Source organism: Dendrobates tinctorius, unplaced genomic scaffold, assembly GCF_039654945.1.
Source record: "Dendrobates tinctorius isolate UK_male_01 unplaced genomic scaffold, ASM3965494v1 ptg000084l, whole genome shotgun sequence".
NCBI classification, from domain to species: domain Eukaryota; kingdom Metazoa; phylum Chordata; class Amphibia; order Anura; family Dendrobatidae; genus Dendrobates; species Dendrobates tinctorius.
Genome location: NW_027361752.1, coordinates 21,351,996 through 21,375,426, shown reverse-complemented (window position 1 = coordinate 21,375,426; position 23,431 = coordinate 21,351,996). Strand labels below are relative to the sequence as shown.

The 23,431-nt window shown below is 46.0% G+C and overlaps 1 protein-coding gene across 2 annotated transcripts in view; it reads right to left on the bottom strand.

The window, feature by feature from the left end:
* LOC141097358 (multidrug resistance-associated protein 1-like) overlaps nucleotides 1-23,431 on the bottom strand; it is a 122,031-nt gene that overhangs the window by 86,305 nt on the left and 12,295 nt on the right. For both annotated transcript variants that reach the window (XM_073584470.1, XM_073584469.1), the window contains exons 3-5: nucleotides 11,477-11,612; nucleotides 9,698-9,825; nucleotides 8,606-8,783 (exon numbers count right to left, since the gene is read on the bottom strand). In XM_073584470.1, the coding sequence (XP_073440571.1) occupies nucleotides 8,606-8,783; nucleotides 9,698-9,825; nucleotides 11,477-11,612 (442 nt within the window). The remainder of the gene's footprint in view (nucleotides 1-8,605; nucleotides 8,784-9,697; nucleotides 9,826-11,476; nucleotides 11,613-23,431) is intronic.

Genomic DNA, 23,431 nt, shown 5'->3' with positions numbered 1-23,431 from the left:
TAGGAGAAGCAACCAAAAACCATAAACATATGTACCAACTCAACAAGGGACTCTCAGACCCAACACGGTACTACTTAAACAGGGAGGGTGCTGTGTCCCCCAATGAAGGCTCCAAGAAAGAGATTTTACGGTAAGAACCCAAAATCCCTCTTTCTTTATCGCCTTATTGGGACACAGATGACCATGGGACATTCCAAAGCAGTCCCGAGGGTGGGAACAGCAATAAAGGAACGAAATAAGGAAGGGCTTAGGTCGGTCGATGCGCCACCGCCGCCTGTAGAACCTTCCTACCAAGAGCTGCATCAGAGGAGGCCTGGGTATGAACCCTGTAGAACCTCGCAAAGGTGTGCAAAGACGACCAGGTCGCAGCCCTGCAGAGTTGTAAGGCCGAAGCCTGGTGCCGCACAGCCCAAGAAGCCCCTACAGCCCGGGTGAAGTGGGCTTTCACCCCCGGAGGGGGCCGTTTCTGCTGAAGACGGTAGGCTTCCAGGATGGTAGACCGAATCAAATGAGCAATTGTGGATTTGGAAGCCGGAAGACCTTTCCGGCGACCCTCAGAAATGACAAGCAAGGAATCAGATTGGCGAAAGGAAGCGGTCCTGGCAAGGTAAACACGCAAGGCTCTCACTACATCCAGGTTGTGGAGCGACTTTTCCAGAGGATGAGCAGGCGCAGGACAAAACGATGGAAGGACGATATCTTCGTTAATGTGAAAGGGTGATACCACTTTCGGAAGGAAAGAAGGAACTGGCCTGAGAAAAACCTATCTTGGTGGAGGATAAGGTAAGGAGAACGACAGGATAAGGCCGCCAGCTCAGAAACTCTCCTGATGGATGTAATGGCGATTAGAAAAGCCACCTTCCATGAAAGAAAAGACAGAGGGATATCCTGAATCGGCTCGAACGGCGCCTTCTGGAGAGCGCCAAGAACAAGATTGAGATCCCATGGATCCATCGGAGAACGATGAGGAGGAGCCACATGAGAGACTCCTTGGAGAAAAGTCTTCACTTGCGGTAAGGAAGCTAGATCCGTCTGGAAGAGGATTGCTAGGGCAGATACCTGGCCTTTGAGAGTACTAAGGGATAGGCCCGCATCCAAGCCGGATTGGAGGAAACCAAGAATGGGAGGAATTGAGAATGATAGTGGAAAAACATCGTTTTCGTCACACCAACGGAAAAAGGCCTTCCAGTACCCATTGTAAATGCGGGAGGAAGCCGGCTTCCGAGCCTTAATCAAGGTCTGAATGACCCGGTTGGAAAACCCTGATTCCTTCAGAATCGCGGCCTCAACGGCCATGCCGTTAAACTCAGAGACTGAGAACTCTGGTGGTAAAGGGGGCCTTGCGAGAGAAGATCTGGACGGTCTGGAAGCCTCCAGGGGACGTCCGTGAGCATGTTCACCAGCTCCGCGTACCAAGGGCGTCTCGGCCAGTCTGGAGCCACCAAGATGACTGGGATGCCCTCTATCTTTTTGACCACTCTTGGGATCAGGGCAAGCGGAGGAAACAGGTAAGGTAGGTGGAACTGGGACCACGGAATTACTAGGGCGTCGTAACCGACGGCTAATGGATCCCTGTACCTGGCTACAAAGTGAGGAACCTTGTTGTTCATCCGAGAGGCCATGAGATCGACGTCCGGGGTGCCCCAGCGCTGGCATATCTGACTGAAGACTGTGGGATGAAGGGACCATTTGCCTGTCGCTAGACCTTGGCGACTCAAGAAGTCGGCTGCCCAGTTTTCCACCCCTGGAATGTGAACGGCGGAAATTGCCGGCACATGACGCTCTGCCCAGCGGAGAATCCTTGCCACTTCTGACATCACCTGCCTGCTGCGAGTACCGCCCTGGTGGTTTATGTATGCCACGGCCGTGGCATTGTCCGACTGAATGCGGACCGGTTTGCCTACGAGAAGATGCTGCCAACGAAGGAGAGCGAGGAAGATTGCCCTGATCTCCAGAAGGTTGATGGGCAGAAGAGTCTCCTGGGGGCTCCAACGCCCTTGGGCCGTTCTCTGATAGTAGACCGCCCCCCAACCTCGGAGACTGGCATCGGTGGTGATGACCTGCCACCGAGGCGGGAGAAAGGATCTTCCGTGGAGAACTGACGCCGACAACGTCCACCAAGTCAGCGATTGTTTGACTCTGAGCGGAAGAAGAATGGGGCGATCCAGAGAAAACGAGGTCTTGTCCCAGACTGACAGGAGGAACAGTTGGAGAGGGCGAGAGTGGAATTGTGCAAATAGCACTGCTTCCATAGAGGCTATCATCTTCCCCAGGACTCTCATGCAGGACCGAAGGGACATGATCCTCGAGCGCCGAAGGGACTGGATCCCCTTGCGAAGGGTTGAAAACTTGTCCCTCGGTAGGAACACTCGGGCTAGATTCATATCGAACTCCATGCCCAAAAAGGTCAGACGCTGGGTAGGGCACAGAGTGGACTTGACCTTGTTGACTATCCATCCCAGGCGTCTGAGGGCATCCAAGGTTATGTGAAGACTGTGAAGACAGTCTTGGCGGGACGAGCCCTTGATCAGGAGATCGTCCAGGTAAGGGATGATAATCCCTCTGGATCGAAGGATGGCCATGACTGTTGCCATCACCTTCGTGAAGACACGAGGGGCGGCGGCTAGGCCGAAGGGAAGGGCCGCGAACTGATAATGATTGTTCTGAATCGCAAAGGGAAGGTATCTCTGATGCCGCCGAGAAATGGGGATGTGGAGGTAGGCATCCTGTATGTCCACCGAGCAGAGAAACTCTCCGGGCTCCATCGAGGCTATTACCGAACGCAGAGACTGCATCTTGAAGTGGCGGATCTTCACGAGGCGATTGAGCAGCTTGAGGTCCAAAATTGGGCGAAGAGAGCCGTCCTTTTTCGGGACTACAAAGAGATTCGAGTAGAACCCTAAAAACCGCTCGTTTGTAGGAACGGGAACGATGACCCCGGCGGAAAGGAGAGAGGAGACGGCCTGAAGGAACCCTGGAACCTGTGATCGCTGTTTTGGGGTTCGAGACAGACAGAAACGACTGTTTGGGAGGGAAGAAAACTCGATTTTGTATCCGGATGTGATGATTTCCCTGACCCAAGCGTCGTCGACAACGGATAGCCACGCGTCCTTGAAAAAGGAAAGTCTGCCTCCCACCCTGGAAAGCTTTCCAGGTGGGGGTGACCCGTCACTTAGATGAAAACCTTCCGGATCGAGAGCCTGAGGACCTGGAAGGCTGACCCCTGGATCTCCAGCGAGGGGCCGGCTTATACGATGGCTTTCTCCGGTCATTGGAAGCAGTGTTCCCGTCCTGCTGGGATGAACCGTCTGTGGGAGAGAAGGGGCGAAAGGACCTAAAAGGCCGAGAAACCTTCTTGTTAAAAAACCTCTTAGGACGGGACTGGGGAAGGGAAGTGCTCTTTCCACCAGTGGCATCCGAGATTATCTGATCCAGCTTGGCGCCAAAGAGCCTAGTGCCGTGAAATGCCAGGTTGGTGAGCGACTTCTTTGAGGTGGTATCCGCATTCCAAGACTTCAACCAAAGAATGCGGCGTACGGCCACAATGTTGCTGTTAGCTCTAGCTACGCACCCTGCCGCGTCCAAGGAGGCGGCCAGAAGGTACTTGCCTGCGTGATTAATTTGGTCTGCTAAATCTGCCAGCTCGTCCTGAGGAGCTGCCGCTGAAATGCCCCTGCGCAGAATTTTCGCCCAAGCCGAAAAGGCTTTCGCCACCCAAGTGGATGCGAAAATAGGGCAGAGGGATGCACCGGATGCCTCAAAGATAGACTTAGCCAACGACTCTATTTGCCTGTCTGATGGGTCCTTAAGAGAAGCTCTGTCCAGAAGGGAAAGAACCGTCTTAGAGGAAATACGAGAAACTGGTGGATCTACCTTGGGAGCTTTGGTCCATTTCGTGACTAGATCCGCATCGAAGGGATAAAGTACATCTAAGTACTTGCGGCCTGAGAAACGTTTCTCAGGATGTTGCCAGTGATTGGCTAAGGAAGTGTCGAAATCCTTATTAGGAAAGGTTCGAGATGGAGGCCTCGCCTTCTTAAGGGAAACAGAGCATTCCTGAGGGGGGGGCCTTATCCTCCTTTACCTTGAGTGTTTGGTATATAGCCGATATGAGACTATCTACCATCTCCCGAGTTCTAGCTATGTCATCCGCCTCGGAGTCTGATCCAGATTGTGAATCCTCGTCTGACCCAGGATCGTCTGCCGATGAGGGCGACGAGGAGAGTAGCCTGAGAGAAGCGGAGGGACCCTGCGAACCGGAAGAAGAGCCAGACAGGACCCGCTTCCTAGAGCCCCTACCTGGTCTGTCCGTCTGAGGGCCACGGTCCGGTGCTGTCGACTCACTATGCGAGGCGGTCGGTGCACAGGTGACTGCAGATAACTGAGGTAACCGCTCTAAGACCTGGACCAGCGATTGAGACACCTTTGTCAGCTCAGAAACTGACCGAGACATCGCCACGGCCCATTCAGGGGGTGCAGTGGTCTCCGCCCGGGGTTCGGAGTGCTCCTGAGGGGCAGACATGGTGGAAGGGCTGCAGGACGGGCAGAGGGGAGACGACTGACCCGAAGCCCACTTCTTTTTACAGCGCGCGCAGGCGTAGTGAGTAGCGGTGGGTCTGGAGCAGAAGGCTCTTGCAGGGTTGGGCATAAGTCTCAGTGGTAGAAAACACTACCTGAGGAAAACTGCGGGGGGGAAGCCAAGTTAGGCGTCAGGGATAGTCAGCGTCCAGCTTACCGAGGTTCAGAAGAAACTAGCGATGTGTCCCCCAGGCAAGGTCCGGAGAGAAGGAGGAAGAAGCTCGGCAATCCAGGAAGGAACGCTGGCGGTGGGCGGAGCTAAGCCACTGCACCGCGCGATTGGCTGAGACCCCAGTGGGGAGGGGGGCGGTTAAAGACACTGACAGGGCTGAAATGAAAGCAGCCCTGAGATAGGCTGCAGAAGCGCGCGAAGAAAGCGCGCGCAGGGAGAGGGAGGACCGTTCTTGAAAGTGAAAGCGCTCCCTCAGCTTTCACTAGCGACGGCGCTCCCGGGCTCCCTGTGGGCTGAATACTGAGGACCGGGAGCGCTGACACGGACCCTAGCACCCGAAGGTGATAGGGAAAGGTCCTGCCTGCGGGCCTGAGAGTTGCGATGTGGGCAATACCACATTGCTCGCTCAGCCGCATTAATAGGAAAAGCAGGATGAACTCACATCCCGTTTCCTGATGCTGTATCTGGAAAAGAAAGGGAAAATCATTAAAAAAAAAACACAACTAAAACCTGAAAAGAAAAGGATTAAATGCGGCTCTGGGGAGATCCCGGTCCGCCTCCTACAGACACTAAGCACAAACTGAGGTGCTTGGTGCCTGTCGGTGGGTGTATACTGCCGGGGAGGAGCTAAGTTTCTTGTTTTGCATAGTGTCAGCCTCCTAGCAGCAGCAGCATACACCCATGGTCATCTGTGTCCCCCAATAAGGCGATAAAGAAATAAGATTTTTTTTATTTTTAAATGTGCAAAGTATAAAAACTTGAAACAAAGGCCAATAGTCGCAACAATCAGCCAGAGAGAGACTTTTTTTTTTCTTCCTGCTCTCATAAATGGCCACAGGGGCTTCTCTACTGTACAAAACTTTACCAGCACTTGTAGAAAAAAGCCTCAGAAAATAGAAGGAGCGGTGTACAACATAAAAGACGGCAGTAATAAATATAACCTTTCATATAAATGACTTGAATCGATGCCACAGCTGAGCCGTATGACTGGTCTGTCCGGGCATGAATCAGCAGTGCCACACCACAACTTGTGACTACTTCCCCTATTTACTGATGAAATCCATCATGTGGCTCCATGATGGACCCAGTGACACAATCAATCTGGGTCATAATTAAAATGCGCTGGGGTCCTGGGACCAAATCCCACCAAGGACAACTTCTGCATGTTCTCCCGGTGTTTGCGTGGGTTTCCTCCCACACACCAAAGACATTCTGATAGGGAACCTAGCATGTGAGCCCTAATGGGGAGACCGTGATAATATCTGCAAAGTGCTGTGGAATTAATGGCGCTATGTAAGTATAAAAAATATAATATGTGCAAGGGTTAGAGATTGTACAACTCCTGAGGAAGTTTTCGGCAAACCCTCCTGTAGCTTGCCGAATTCTTTTAGTGGTGTGCAATATACACACCATGAGGATTGAGCACTGATTGCAAATCGCTTACTCAGGGGTCAAGTGATGAATGCGGGAGAGGGAGAGGGAGAGAGAGAGAGAGAGGGAGAGAGAGATCAGACTTTTAGTCGGCCAATTTCGTTCAACTCGACTTTTGAGAAAGTCGGGTTTCATGAAACCCGACTCGACCCTAAAAAAGGCTAAGTCGCTCATCCCTACTGATGGCCTATCCGTAAGACACGTCAATAATGTCTGATTAGTGGGGGTGCAACACCCGGCCCCTCCTCGCCCATCAGCTGTTCCATGTGCTGGTGGTTGTCAGAACTTCTCCGTCTAACTGATAGTGGCTGCAGTCATGTAATGAATTTCCACTTCTTATCCAAATAAATAGGGGGCAGATGTGCAGTATCCGTCCGCGGCCACTATCAGCAGCAGACGGAGCAGCCCCATAACTGAGCACTCCTAGCCACCACCGTTCCCGATTACAGCTGATCGATGGAGGCGCCATGTCTTGCACCCCCACGGATCAGATATTGAATGACCTGTCCTACTGTCCTATGGATAGGTCAATGTTAAAGTAGTGGACAACCTCTTTATAAAAACAAAAACATTTAATGTCATACATTACAAAATTGCAGAAATTAAATGGAATTTGTCAGCAGGATTTCACTCCAACCCAAAACTATGTAAATGTGCTTGTATCTCTTTCAGAGACAAGTCCGGCAATACCGTTACATGGCCAGCATGTTCCTATGTTACTGAGAAACCAGTGTTTAAATTGATATGCAAATCACTATAGTAGATCTGAAGCCTGTCACTCCAGCTCTATTCCCTGCCTAACAGCCTCAGTTCTGTATGACGTCAAACAAAAGGAATCTTCAGTCAAGCAGATGGAGGCGGCACTGGGCAGAGAGTAGAGCTGGAGTGACAGAGGTTTCAGATCTACAATAGTTTTTCACCCTCATTTATATATCAATTTAAACACCGATTTCTCAGTAAGGGAGAATCGGACTGGCCATGTAACGGTATTGCTGGACTTTGAAAAAGATCATGTATACAGTTTGGGGTGTGAAATCCTGTGGACAGATTCCCTTTAAGGTGAAAATTTATGCTAACTCCTACAGGCTTCATCCCTCTCTGTGTGCATTAGCAATTAAAGTGGTTGGGCAAGATTAGAAAACCATGGATGTTTTCTTCCAAACACAGCGCCACACTTGTGTACGGGATGTTTGTGGTACTGCAGATCAGTTCCATTTAAATAAAAACGGGGCCATTTCTAGAAGTAGCCATGTTTTGGTAAAACCCCATTAGAAGTAATATTTTGACATTTGACATGGAGTTGTGCATCAGGAGGATGATGCGCTGTTTATGATCCCAGATAAGAGGGCGACATCCTCTGCGGGATCTGTAAAGCGGTTATTATTGATTATTATCAGAGGCGTGACTCCCCCCACCTATCCTGTGCCAGTGATCATACTGGGGTCTGCAGCAGTGGGACTTTAGACTTTGTAACATCTGCACCCCCAAAACTAAAAACTACAGAGAAAAGGACGATTGCGCACAGAGAAGCATAAAGCGGAGTTTCAGCTTTGCAAACATCAGAAAAGTTGTATACTTCGTTAGAGTTACATAATGAACCCCCCCATAAATAATGAATCCGGGCAGAGGAGCAGGTTACATCACGGCGCCGTCTTGTGTTTCATGCCGTCTACACCTGGGTGTGTCACACTGAGCCGCGGCAGGGCACCTGGTGCACGCCAGGCCACACAATGCTTTCCTATCACAGTACCATAATCACACCGCTATATTTAACCCCTTTATGCCACAGCCAATTTTTTATTTAAAAAAAATAAATGAATTTTTTTTGTTTTGAGCTTCATTTTATTAACATGGCTTAAGGTATATTCAACAGGCACCATTTGGGAGTGGAAAATGGTACCAAAAGCTATACCCCCCACAGGTCTGAGAATGAGGCTCTGTCTTTAAAAAGGAACTTAAAATCCCTTCCCATCTGTGCTATTTTTTATTCTTGCAATTTCACTTTTTCCTCACCTCCTCCGAAAAGCCATAACTTTTTTTTTTTTTTTTTTAATTTTGCGTTGAAATAACCTTATCATGAGATGTAATTTTGAATGCTATAATTCACTGTACCGTACAATGTACTGAACCGTGGGGAAAAAGTTGAGTAAAATGGTGGGAGAAAAATAAAATACAATTCCACCATTGTTTTTTTGCCTTTGCAGCATTCCATATGCATTTATTTTATTTTTTAACTGGTTTTTTTTTTTTTTTTTTTAAACAGACCCTAGTAGTACATGGCGGCTATACCAGCGCCCAGGGAAGCAGTTAGTGCCATGTCCTTAGTCACTCAGTGATCTTCCTGCAATATTACCAACGTATCACGCAGGACACGGGTAACATGTATGGGAGCAATATTCTCCAGCCACGCGTGATATAACTCACCTTTTTGTATATGGTCCCAGTGATGGCCGTCTTTAACTTCACCGCAGTCAGCATAATAAAACGCTGGTACAACTGTAGGATGAGTGTCTGCAGGATGGTGACGATGAAAAGAGCGAGTGCAAGCAGATAGCCGGTCCTGACCCCATCCGCGGGGTGCTCGCAGAACACAATCATACTCCTGGGAACAAGTAAAAACACAAAGAGCCTAAAGATTAAAACAACATTATTGCTTTTTTTTTTCTAATATAAATCAATAGTACACGTGAAAAAAAACAACTGGGCAATATATCTTATCAGAGAAATCCACTTCTTTCCCTGCTGGACTGATCAGTAATTTTCAAAGTTCTCAATTCACAGGTAAAATGTGTCTTCAGTGCATACAGATAACCCCATTACTGGGATAGAAGACAGTTGGTGCTCATAAAATTCTATGGAGAACTATAACTGTCATTTCTGGAGAACTTGAATGTCAGTTACTGCCTCAGGCTCCACCCCTCTCTCCATAGAATCTTATAAGCACCAACTTATCTCCTATCTCAGTAATAGAAAATTCTGTCTTCACTACTTACACATTTTACCCATATACTGACAATGAAAGATCAGTCCAAGAAGAGAAAGAAGCAGATTTCTCTGATGAGATATATTACAAAGTTGCCTATTTTCATGTGCACAATTGATTTATGAAAAGAAAAGTTAAATGAACAGTTGCACTATAATTTCTGCATCTGATAACTATTCAAGACAGAAATGACAACCTAATATGCTAATAATTTCTAAATAATCTAAACAAGGAGAGCTGCAGTGTAAAGTACAGTGGAAAATGGAAGCAGCAGCCTGAGGCCCCAACATGATTCATTTCACTTAGACACTACAGCCAGGTTATACTTATTACAATGCAAAAGGCGGAAAAAGTAGCTGACGCCATATAGCAGTCATGTGTATACGGTATATCTTGCGAAAGCAGTGTCATGGCCTCAGTCACCTGCCTATATTATGCTTGGATTCAAAAGCTTTTATCACAACCCACGTCATCGGAGGCAGAGACCATGGCACCACAACAGAATGATGGAGCCGAAAAAGCATTTTACTCACTTCAATATTTGAGGGCTTGTAAACGCCAGGACATCAGCCACTACCTTCATGAGGGCCACTTGGATGAGCGAGGACTTGAATGTGTGCCACAATGCCAGCACCAAAGATGCCTTTTTGGACCTAGAATCCTGGGAAAGTAAACACCGAAAATTGACTTTATATATCCTGGCCAACCAATAGGCCAGAAGACCTGATTTCACAATAAAAACTACATATGTTATCTCCAAGACCAGATGAGGCTTATGCATTTTCTTTGAAAATCCAGGTTAGAAAGCCTGAAAAACCTTATGAAAGTGTAAACTTAACCTCCGACTACCTAGCTTGACTGACAGCTCCTCAGTGTCTCTCTTCCCTGCTGAGATCTCACACTACTCAGTACAAGTTGCAGCGGTCAAACAGGGTGTGTAGAAACTGAACACACTCCTGAGATAATTCACTCTATAGCTGGACTCCTTAAATACTCATCTTAACTACTTCTGGATCGCCTATAGATTATAAACATCTGAGCGGTCCGCAATATACTCTGCGGCGACCTTCTAAAACGTCACTGCATAGTAGAGCAGCTGCACGTGAACATCCAGCTGTGGCAGCAGTGCACTGACTCTCTGATACCGCCAAGCTTCCCACAGAGAAGGCAGGGAGGGTTTATTACCGTCTATGCCTTCTCCATCACTGCATACGCAGAGCTGAACAAGTACTGTATAGAGCACATAGGAAGTGCTAACAGCGCTTCATCCTCAAAATCCAGTGGTCATGTGACCGCACAGGTAGGGAGAGAGCAGGAGCTGCTGGGACCTTGCAGACCTAGATCAGCCCTGCTATGCAAGCAAGAGACTGAATTTCCCCTGTAACTAGGGCTGATATACCAGCCCCAGTTAAAGTGGAAATCAGATAGAAATAAAGTAGTTAAATGTTGACATGCCCCCTTAAAGTCTTTTATGACCATATAAAAAGGGGGCACAATATGAGAAATAAATAGTAGGTAAAATAGGAAAATGTGGGGGGTAAATATTCTAATTCTTGGTTTTTTTTCCATCTTATTCACATTTTTTATTTGCCTTAAGGAATTTGTTTGACTGCAGGTACAATACTACTGTAGTGCAGTGTACTGTACGTTCACCGATACATACAGCCCTTTAGTGCTCCCCTGTTACACAGTGTACGAAAAATTTAGTGCAACACTAAGGGATGAGGGTAAAAGGAGTCCAACACTAGGGAAAGGGGGAGTGAGGACCCAAAAGCAGATCTAAAGTCACCCTGTCTGCCCTAAACGTCCCTAGATAGGTTCGGCACCTATCGCCAAACAGGAACCTAATCCCTGCCTGACCCTGGCAATAAGCCCTGCTTAGGGAAGGATGTGGTAGGCACTAGTAAATCCCCACTACAACTAAAGACAGCTGGGATAGACAAACAAGGGGATTACTTATCTTGAGTAGACTCAGAGAGGTAACACAGAAGTCTTCTAGCAGCACTAAAGAGGAAGATAGCCGACTGCTATCCGCTCCAAGCCTCAATAGGTGAAATGGAAATATCTCCAGCAATTCCCAGTAGCAGGCTGAGAGTCTATAAACACCAGTCCTGGTGTGTCAATTAGAGCCGGGGGGAGGTTGTCACTGGGTCCAAGAGTCAGAAGGACTAGGAAGGTGTCTGTAAGGCCAACCGCAGAGACCTTCTGCAGACAGATGCTGTGTGACTGTCTGCAGCCTCTGACACACCCGTGACATCCCCTTGATGCCATGCCAAGCAATCCCTTAGCATCATGTAATTGCAGAGCTTTACCTTTCTGTCTTGTTTGATAACTTCCTTCCTCCAGTTTCCTTCAAATGCTGGGATAACGCTGTAAGAAGAGTCATCGCCATTCAGCTCTACGAGATCTTCTCTTTCCAGTGGTTTCCTGTAGCCGAGCTTTATAATTCTGGAGAAAATGAAATAACCGAGGCGAGACGTGTGATGATTGTGGAAGCCGCGTTCCGGGTTTACATGTTTAGGAAACAGATGAAAGCCCGCAGGTCCCTGCTAAACGAGTCTGTCAGGTACTGCAACCCCTCATCGGAGGTTTACACTGAATGTTAGGGAACGGCATAAGCCAGCAATTCATGAATATTTTGAAAATTAAAAAAAGTTTATTTATTTTTTTTTTTACACACATTTCTATTCCACACCACATACTGATGTACAATACATGGAGAGCAGTATGGGGGGCACACGTCTCCGTCCCTCGATGAATTCGAGAGAAATAGGATTCACCAGTGGTCATGATATTTCTGGCCTCCTAAATCTTCCCCCATCACCCGTCAGTGATAATACTGAGAAATGGAAGGAACTGCAGCAACTCAGCCATGAAGTACAGATACTGTAACATTACAGAGGGGGGTGCTGAGGAGCAGAGAAGTCACCGACACTCTGCTGACTCCAAAACTACAGAGTCCAATCCTCCGCTGACATCATTAAACCTGCGCCACCTTTGGGAGCTCCATGGCCGAGAAGCTGCATGCAGCTGTATATCACAAAGCACAATGCCAAGCGTCGGATGGAGTGGTGTCAAGCAGCCGCTACTGGACTCTGGAGGAAACGTGTGCTACGCAGTGACGGGTAACGCTGATGGACCAGTCTGGGTTTGGTGAATGCCAGGAGAAAGTTACCTGCCTGACTACACTGTGCCCAGTGAACAGTTTGGTGGGGGAGAGATAACATTATGGGCTTGTTTTTCAAGGGCCAGCCTCAGCCTTTTAGGTTCAGTGAAGGAAACACTTCAGCATAAAAGAGACATTTGGACAATTGTAGCTTCCAACTTTGTAGGAGCAGTTCGGTGAGGGCCCTTTTTCTGCTCCCCATGACTGTGCCCAGTGCACTAGGTCCATAAAGCCATGGTTGGGAGGAGTTTGGTGTAAGAATACAACCGGCCGCACAGAGGCCGGACCTGAACTCCATCCACCTATAAGATCATCATCAACATCAGGGGCTGACCTCACAAATGCTGAATGAAGGGGCAAAAATTGCCACAGACGAGGCGGCGTGGCCAGCGACTGAAGGAGCAGGACGTGCCAGCCTGAGCTCCTCTCAGGAAAATAACAATCTGCCTGATTCAGGGCTCCCTATAGCCCATCCGCCCTCACTGGGTACCGAGATACATTAGAAGGGACCTGGAGGATAACCAGGGCTGTGGAGTCAGAGTCGTGGAGTCGGAGTCTGAGTTAGTTTTGGTTGGAGTCGGTAGAAATGTACCGACTCCAGCTTTAAAAAAAATGTATTAATATTTCATAATTGAACTTTCATATGAATTTTATAAATGTTACTCAAATATATATGTTCTATCAAACTATGAACAACAGTGATAAGCAGTTCTGCTGGAGATAGAGACATTTCTTACTTCTTGTGTGTCACTGTTCTCCACTGCCCTTATCTAATCTTATAGTTGGTTAACCTCATGCTGCCCCAACCCCCCTACTTACAATGTATGAAACTGAAAGTGAAAATGTGTTGCAAATTCTTAGTAGTAAAGCTCCTCCTGTAGACTAGATCATACTAGGTGTGCGTCTTCCAAGCATCTCACAGCTGCCTGCTACTCAGAAGAGGAAGACTGTAAGTATTATCCTTTCAACAAACTTTGCATCAGTTAACTGTGAGTACATGAGGAATAATAACAGTATTACTGACCACTATATCAGTTGTACGACCTGGCAATAATTTTGTACAATTGTTTTTAGGAAAAACAATTGTCATTTGGATTGTGAATGCAGAATTAAAAACCTGAGAATGTCAAAGAAGCATCACATTAAATCAGCTGTATTTGAACATTTCACCATCACTCAAGATAGAAAACATTATGTCTGTCAGTGTATGACAAATGATCCAGACGAAAACAAATGCTGTGAAGCCAAGATGAGTGCATATTCAGGCAAAGAAAAAAATGCTCCTACCAGAGCTTCTAATCTAAAGAGACATTTACAGCGCTTTCATCCAGAAGTACTGAAAGCAGTGGATGAGAAAGACTGCATCCAAACCAATGAACCAGTGCCCAGCTCTTCCAGCCAAACAAAGGAGCAGAGAACTTTGCAGCCATCAGTTGCAAGATATTTTGTCAGTGACAAAGTTACTGTGACAATGACAGTAGATACATTTAAAAAACAGATCATAGAGCTTGTTGTAAAGGATAGTGTGCCTATTTCATTATTTTCACGACCAGCTTTTATGTGTCTGAATGGGGAAATTGCCCGCAAGATTGGTGTTTCTCTGGAGAGAGAGAGTATTAGAAAATTAGTAATCGAAGAAGCTTTTAACCCCTTCACTACCAAGGGTGGTTTGCACGTTAACTACCGGGCCAATTTTTACAATTCTGACCACTGTACCTTTATGAAGTCATAACTCTGGAACGCTTTCATGGATCCTGGTGATTCTGACATTGTTTTCTCGTGACACATTGTACTTCATGTTAGTGGTAAAATTGCATTCAAATAACTTGCGTTTATTTGTGAAAAAAACGGAAATTTGGCGAAAATTTTGAAAATTTCGCAATTTTCCAACTTTGAATTTTTATGCCCTTAAATCACAGCGATACGGCACACAAAAAACTTAATACATAACATTTCCCACATGTTTACTTTACATCAGCACAATTTTGCAACCAAAATTTTTTTTTGCTAGGAAGTTATAAGGGTTAAAAATTGACCAGCGATTTCTCATTTTTGCAACACCATTTTATTTTTAGGGACCACTTCACATTTGAAGCCACTTTGAGGGGTCTATATGATAGAAAATACCCAAAAGTGACACCATTCTAAAAACTGCACCCCTCAAGGTGCTTAAAACCACATTCAAGAAGTTTATTAACCCTTTAGGTGCGTCACAGGAATTTTTTGAATATTAAAAAAAAAATGAACATTTAACTTTTTTTCACAAAAAAAATACTTCAGGTTCAATTTTCTTTATTTTACCAAGGGTAACAGGAGAAATTGGACTGCAAAAGTTATTGTGCAATTTGTCCTGACTACGCTGATACCTGATATGTGGGGGGGAACCACTGTTTCGGCGCATGGCAGAGCTCAGAATGGAAGGAGCGCCGTTTGACTTTTTCAATGCAAAATTGGCTGGAATTCAGATCGGACGCCATGTCACGTTTGGCGAGCCCCTGATGTACCTAAACAGTGGAAACCCCCCCAAGTGACCCCATTTTGGAAACTAGACCCCCCAAGGAACTTATCTAGATATGTGGTGAGAACTTTGAACCCACAAGGGCTTCACAGAAGTTTATAACGTACAGCGGTACAATTAAAAAATCATATTTTTTCCACAAAAATGATCTTTTCACCCACAATTTTTATTTTTCCAAGGGTAACAGGACCCTAAAAGTTATTGTGCAATTTGTCCTGAGTACGCTGATACCCCATATGTGGGTGTAAATGACTATTTGGGCGCATAGCAGAGCTCGGAAGGGAAGCAGCGCCATTTGACGTTTTTGGCTAGAATTGAGATCGGACACCATGTCGCGATTGGAAAACCCCTGATGTACCAAAACAGTGGAAACCCCCCACAAATGACACCATTTTGGAATCTAGACCCCCCAAGGAACTTATCTAGATGTGTGGTGAGAACTTTGAACCCCCAAGGGCTTCACAGAAGTTTATAACGTACAGCAGTACAATTAAAAAATCATATTTTTTCCACAAAAATGATCTTTTCACCCTCAATTCTTATTTTTCCAAAAGTAACAGGACCCTAAAAGATATTGTGCAATTTATCCTGAGTACGCTGATACCCCACATGTGGGTGTAAACCACTATTTGGGCGTATGGCAGAGCTCGGAAGGGAAGCAGCGCCATTTGACGTTTTTGGCTGGAATTGAGATCGGACACCATGTCGCATTAGGAAAGCCCCTGATGTACCAAAACAGTAGAAACCCCCCACAAATGACACCATTTTGGAAACTAGACCCCTCAAGGAACTTATCTAGATGTGTGGTGAGCACTTTGAACCCCCCAGTGCTTCACTGAAGTTTATAACGTCCGGGCGTGAAAATAAAAAAATCGTATTTTTTCCACAAACATGATCTTTTAGTCCCCATTTTTTTATTTTCCCAAGGGTAACAGGAGAAATTGGACCCCAAAAGTTGTTGTCCAATTTGTGCTGAGTACGCTGATACCTCATATGTGGGAGAAAACTACTGTATGGGCACACGTCAGGGCTCGGAAGGGAAGTAGTGACGTTTTGGAATGCAGACTTTGATGGAATGATCTGCGGGTGTCATGTTGCGTTTGGAGAGCCCCTGATGTACCTAAACAGTGGAAACCCCCCACAAGTGACCCCATTTTGGAAACTAGACCCCCTAATGAACTTATCTAGATGTGTGGTGAGCACTTTGAACCCCCCAGTGCTTCACAGAAGTTTATAACGACCGGGCGTGAAAATAAAAATATCGTATTTTTTCAACAAACATCATCTTTTAGTCCCCATTTTTTTTATTTTCCCAAGGGTAACAGGAGAAATTGGACCCCAAAAGTTGTTGTCCAATTTGTCCTGAGTACGCTGATATCTCATATGTGGGAGAAAACTACTGTATGGGCACACGTCGGGGCTCGGAAGGGAAGTAGTGACGTTTTGGAATGCAGACTTTGATGGATTGGTATGCGGGTGTCATGTGCATTTGGAGAGCCCCTGATGTACCTAAACTATTGAAACTCCCCACAAGTGACCCCATTTTGGAAACTAGACCCCCCACGGAGCTTATCTAGATGTGTGGAGAGCACTTTGAACCCCCAAGTGCTTCACAGAAGTTTATAACGCCTGGGCGTGAAAATAAAAAAAACATTTTTTTCCGCAAAATTATATTTTTGCCCCCAATTTTTTATTTTCCTAAGGGTAACAGGAGAAATTGGACCCCAAAAGTTGTTGTCCAATTTGTCCTGAGTACGCTGATATCTCATATGTGGGAGAAAACTACTGTATGGGCACACGTCGGGGCTCGGAAGGGAAGTAGTGACGTTTTGGAATGCAGACTTTGATGGATTGGTATGCGGGTGTCATGTGCATTTGGAGAGCCCCTGATGTACCTAAACTATTGAAACTCCCCACAAGTGACCCCATTTTGGAAACTAGACCCCCCACGGAGCTTATCTAGATGTGTGGAGAGCACTTTGAACCCCCAAGTGCTTCACAGAAGTTTATAACGCCTGGGCGTGAAAATAAAAAAAACATTTTTTTCCGCAAAATTATATTTTTGCCCCCAATTTTTTATTTTCCTAAGGGTAACAGGAGAAATTGGACCCCAAAAGTTGTTTTGTAATTTGTCCTGAGTAGGCTGATACCCTACATGTGGGGGTAAAACACTGTTTGGGCACATGGCAGAGCTTGGAAGGGAAGGAGCACCATTTGACTTTTTCAACGCAGAATTGGCTGGAATTGAGATCAGACGCCATGTTGCCTTTGGAGAGCACCTGATGTGCCCAAACAGTGGAAACCCCCAATTATAACTCCAACCCTAACCTCAACACACCCCTAACCCTAATCTGAGCCCTAGCCCTAACCCTATCCCTAACCCTAACCCTAGCCCTAACCCTAGCCCTAACCCTAGCCCTAGCCTTAACCCTAGCCCTAACCCTAGCCCTAACCCTAGCCCTAACCCTACCCTAACCCTAGCGGGAAAATGGAAATAAATACATTTTCTTTTAGTTTTATTATTTTTCCCTAACTAAGGGGGTGATAACGGGGGGTTTGATTTACTATTTATGGCGGTTTTTATGTTTGGCGGCTGTCGCACGCTAAAAGACACTTTTTATTGTAAAAATAGTTTTTGCATCACCACATATTGTGAGCTATAATTTTTCCGTATTTTGACCCACCGAGTCATGTGAGGTCTTATTTTTTGCGGGACGAGTTGTCGTTTTTATTGGTACCATTTTCGGGCACGTGACATTTTTTGATCGCTTTTTATTCCGATTTTTGGGATGCAGAATGAACAAAAACCAGCTTTTCATGAATTTCTTTTGGGGGGTGCGTTTACACCGTTCCGCGTGCGGTAAAATTGATAACGCGTTTTTATTCTTCGGGTCAGTACGGTTACAGCGATACCTCATTTAGGTCGTTTTTTTATGTTTTGTCGGTTTTTTGCAATGAAAACAATTTTATATAAAAAATAATTATTTTTGTATCGCTTTATTCTGCGAGCTATAACTTTTTTATTTTTTTGCGGATGATGCTGTATGGTGGCTCGTTTTTTGCAGGACAAGATGACGTTTTCAGCGGTACCATGGATATTTATATGCGTCTTTTTGATCGCGCGTTATTACACTTTTTGTTCGGTGGTATGATAATAAATCATTATTTTTTGCTTCGTTTTTTATTTTTATTTTTTAAGGGGTTCGCTAAAGGGGTTAACTAATGGGACAGTTTTATAGGGCAGGTCATTACGGACGCGGCGATACCAAATATGTGTACTTTTATTGTTTTGTTTTTTTTTTATTTTCAAAAAATGGATTTATTGGGGAATATTTTTTTTTTTTTTAACTAATTTATTTAGCGATTTTTTTTAAATTATTTTTAACACTTTTTTTTTTTTTTTTTTTACTTTATTACCTTGTCCCAGGTGGGACATCACTGTCCTGTGACAGATCGCTGATCTGTCACATCACAGATCACTGTGACAGATCAGCGATCTGTCACAGGCACTGCTGCAGACTTCCTCATGCCTGCGCTTTGCAGGCACTGAGGAAGCCAGCTTCCTCAGGCCCCCGAAGGCCCCCGTCGCCATCTTGGATTCGGGGGCCTGGAGGAAGGGAGTCCCCCGCAGCAGCGCTGCACATTGCGCTGCCGTGGGGGGCTCAGGGAAGCAAGGAGGGAGCCCCCTCCCTGCCGATGCTTCCCTTTAACCCCCGGTACACCGCGATCGCGTTTGATCGCGGTGTGCAAGGGGTTAACGTGTCGGGGGCGGTCCGTGACCGCCCCTGACACATTGTGCCGGGTGTCAGCTATGATAATTAGCTGACACTCGGCCGCGATCAGCGGCGCTCACCACGTGGGCGCCGCTGATCGCGATGACGTAATATTCCGTCCATGGTAATTAGGTCCATGGTCACATGGACGGAATATTACGTCAATTGTAGGTAAGGGGTTAAACAAAAGGAAGAACTTAAAAAAACTCTCAAGGGACGCTTTCTATTTCTTAAAATGGATGCCTGCACACGTCACAGAGTGAACTATTTTGCCATCAATGTCCGATTTGTTTGTGACAAAAATGAAATAGTTACCAAGTCATTGGCAGTAAAAGACACCAAAGCTCATCACACCAGTGAGTTTCTCCAGGTCTTGGTGGAAAAGGTTCTGCAAGACTATGAACTTAAAAAAGAGCAAGTTCTTTCTGTCGTAACTGACAATGCTTCAAATATGATAAGTACTATTAAGCTAATGAATGAGAGTAATGATGGTGACCAGCAGCTAGAAGAACATTCTGGGTCCACAGACACAGAAATGTTTGAAATAGAGGAACACAGTATTGTAACTGAGGAGCAAACTGAAGTTGCTTCAGATGAACAGCAACATGATAGTTTAGATGATCTTGTTGAAACTGTGTCAATATGTTCTTTCATTCATCACATGCGCTGTGTTGTGCATACGCTACAGCTGGCTATAAGAGACAAGAAGGACATGCTGCTGCACTGATTGGCAGGGTGAGAAAATTGGCTACTGTTGCCAGAACCCCTAAAGTTGACTCAATTTTGAAGAGACGTGCTGGAAAAGGGGCAATTATTGATCAAGCCACACGATGGGGCAGTACTTACTTAATGATTCAGCGCTTGGTTGAACTGAAAACCTTTCTTGTAGACATGGCTAACCCTCAACTGACGCTAAATGAAAGTCAGTGGAATCAGGTGACTGAGCTGGAAAAATTGCTAGAGCACCCATTTACAGTGACTAAAAAATTACAAGCAGAGGACTTAACTCCAGGTATTTTCTTAAAGGAGTGGAAGAACCTGATGTTTCGCCTGTCCCAAAGAGGAGGGTTAATTGCAAGTGGCATTGCTACATCAATGAAAAGGAGAGAGGAGCTACTATTACAAAATAACATTCTTTTGGCAGCTGTTTATGTAGACCCAATGCATCGGATTCTTCTAGATGATCAACAGCTAAGTAAAGGAAAAGAAGCTCTGTTTGAAATAGCAGTAAGGATGAAAGGGTTGCAGAACAGTCAGGAGGAACAAGAAGAATTTGGTCGTCCTGCCACATCTTCACCCTCATCATCAACTGATGAAGAATTTAATTTCGAAAAATATTTGGATCACAAGGACCGTGCAAAGCGTTCCCGCATAGAAGAAGAGTCATCCCCATCAAGGAACACAGCCAGTACATTTCAGCAGAATTTTTCATGTGCACTAAAAGAAATTGAGAAATTTGACCGTTCATCAAAAATAACAGTGCAACAAGCGATTCCTCTGTATCCTGACATTGTCAGAGATGTTGCCGAGTGGTTACTGCTTTGCCACCAACACAAGTTAGTGTAGAGGAGGTTGTTCTCTGCTCTCACAACAATTAGATCAGATTTGAGGGCATCCATGAAGGAGGATCTGACAGAGGCAATACTTTTTCTGAGGACAAATTTATAGATTTCTTCTTATTAACTGCATAAAAGTGTTTATTGCATATTTACTTACAGTTTAGAAAAGTTTATAAAAGTTATTTGCTATATTCTAATTGTATTCTAATAAATGTAGTTTTTGCTCTAAGTGGTCTGATTACTTATATGATGGTGAGAAACTGAATAAGCACGATGTTTAATATTTTACAACAGTAAATTTGTTGTTATGAATTGGCCATTTATGAAGGAGTCGGAGCCGGAGCCTGATAAAATCCAGGAGTCGGAGTCGCAACTGTGGCTTACCGACTCCACAGCCCTGAGGATAACCCCCGTTGGTCCTGGGTCCACCCAGTGCCTCGGGACAAGGAACCCACTCGCGGCCTAGCTGCAGGCCTGAAGCCTGCCCGGGTCACATCGTGGCTGCTGTGGTGCTGAAGGTTCGGAGGCCCCCTTCCTGTGACCGGAGACTGAAGGTGGGAGAAAACCGGCCGCTTACCTTCTGCTGTCATCTGGCGATCGCGTGGGGGGGAGCTCTCTCCTGGACGCCGGGCGCGCCGAGGGAGACCACGGAGCTTGCTGCGGCCTATACATCTCTCGGAGCCGCGGCCTGGAGTGGGCGGACCACCCGCGTTGTGAACGGTGATAGATCCGGAGGTGACACCGGGAATGCGGTGAGGAGGAGGCTAGCTGCGTGCTGTGCCCTGGAGGTGGGTGACTGGCTGGGGCTGCGGGAACACTCGGGACAACTCCATATTGCAGGAGGACAGCAGGAGCCATATTGTGGCACACTAGTGGGACCCTCTCTGAGTAGCAGAGTGCCTGAAAAGATTGCGGGAGCCCTGCTGTATCCCGACCCTGGCTATCAGAGGGTTATACAGTATGTTCTACCCAGTCCCCAATTGAAGAAGAGTTCATATAATCTCCAGTGATACCCTGTCTTTAGGTATAAAGGCTTGGGACTCCACCTACTGGCTTCTTGATCCAATTGCACACATACTTAAAAAGAAGGAAGAGAATATTTTCTTCTTCTCTTTTACCTATTCTCTTTTGTCTGTTTTCCTATTTTGGGCTGTTACTCTGACCAACAGGCTCATACGCCCCCTTATAAAAGGGGTATTGAGGCAGAACTGCACCAGAGGCATACTCTGTTCTATAAAATTTACCCCATGTCTTGCTAAAATCCAACACAGAGGGCATGGACGATCCTGGTGGACTATAATTATGGAACACTAGATCTGTCACCACAGGCACAAGTATGCACCCACCTATATAAGTAATTGTCATGCGATAACTTTCAGAACGCAGGAGGTCTCTGAGCAATGCGTCCCAAAAAATCTGCTACATCAGAAAGCAATACCCGTCCGATCACACAACTGATGACTCAACGTACAAAACCAGCTAATCGCACTATGTCAGCGTCACAATCAACCTCATTGAACACCGGGAGCTCCCCCCAGAGGTCACAGCAAACTAACTTGACTACTCCAACAAACATGAACCCAATGACAATGGAGGACCTCCTGGCTACCATTCAGAAAACTTTCAGAGCTGAGTTATCTTCTGCTGTAAGCAATTTCTCGCAGCAAATCCAGGATATTGCTCAATGAACCCATGATTTGGAAAGAAGAATGGATGATACAGCAGATGCCACTGAACAAAATAGAGAGCAACTGCAGGAACAAGATGCTAGACTCGAGTTCCTAGAGCTAAAGTGTGAGGACTTGGAAAGTCGATCTCGCCAAGGCAATATCAGAATTAAAGGACTACCGGAAAGTAGCTTCAATCTAATGGAGGTTGCCTCAAACCTCTTCTGCACCCTCCTGCCACAAGCAGACCCTAATTCTTTAAAAATAACCAGGATCCACAGGGCCTTGGGAGGTCCCAAATCTGATGCCTCACCTAGGGATGTTGTCCTTAAAATGCACCATGAAGAATCCAGAGACCTGATTCTATCCGCTGCTCGAAAACTGAACAACTTACCAGGTGTCCCAGATACCGTATCTCTGTTTCCTGATATTTGCCCGGCAACTCTAAGGGTATGTTCCCATGTAGTTTTTAGTCTCTGCGGATTTTGTAGAGAAAACCGCAGGAAATCCGCAGGACAAAGTGCTGCGGTTTTTCTGCGGATTATCTGCGTTTTTTCTGCGGTTTTGCCCTGCGGTTTTACACCTCATAATGGATGAGGTGTAAAACCGCAGCGTTTCTGCACCAAACAATTGACATGCTGCGGATTGTAAACCGCAGCAAAACCGCGCGGAAAAATCCACAGCATGTGCACAGCTTTTTTTTATTTCCATAGGAAATAAAGGTACTGTACAACGCAGCAAAATCTGCTGCGTTTCTGCAGAGCCAAAAACGCCGCGGAAACGCAGCAGTATCCGCAGCGTGTGCACATACCCTAATAAGGAGAAAAGCCATGAAAGATATAACTCTGGCCTTAATAAAAGCAAAGTTTAAATACAGGTGGGGATTCCCACATGCTTTAATTTTCTCCTACGGTAACTCCACCTATTCTCCAAGAAATGACGAGGAAGGGAGAAAAGCGCTGGAGAAAGCAGGCATCCCAATTTCTGATTCGGGAGCCCTACCACAGAGACCGCACAGAGAGTGGACGGAAGTTCGCCATGCTAGACTCAGTAAATCACAGCACAATAAACAGTCCAAATCTTGAGTCCACTATTGACGAATGTGCTGGAATATTCTCAAAGAGCGGCCAAAGTGCCGAGATATCGTTCTGATAGTATTACTATTTGATGCTTTTTATAACAATTTATGAATAATATTGTTTCCTTTTCCCATTCGTGGAGTGTTGTGCCTCTGGAGTAAACATGCCACTCCATTTTGGACTATTGCTGCCTCTGGTCCTACTGATAGTGCAGGGCAGCACGGTGGCTCAGTGGATAGCACTGCAGCCTTGCAGTACTGGAGTCCAAGGACAACATCTGCAAGGAGTTTGTATGTTCTCCCTGTGTTTGCATGGGTTTCCTCCCACATTCCTAAGACATTCTGATAGGGAATTTAGATTGTGAGCCCCATCGGGGACAGTGATGATAATGTGTGCAAACTGTAAAGCGCTGCGGAATATGTTAGCGCTATATAAAAATAAAGATTATTATAGTGGGCCGGCGCACTATAGCCCACAAACTGGTCATTGGTTGTGACCATTTCTC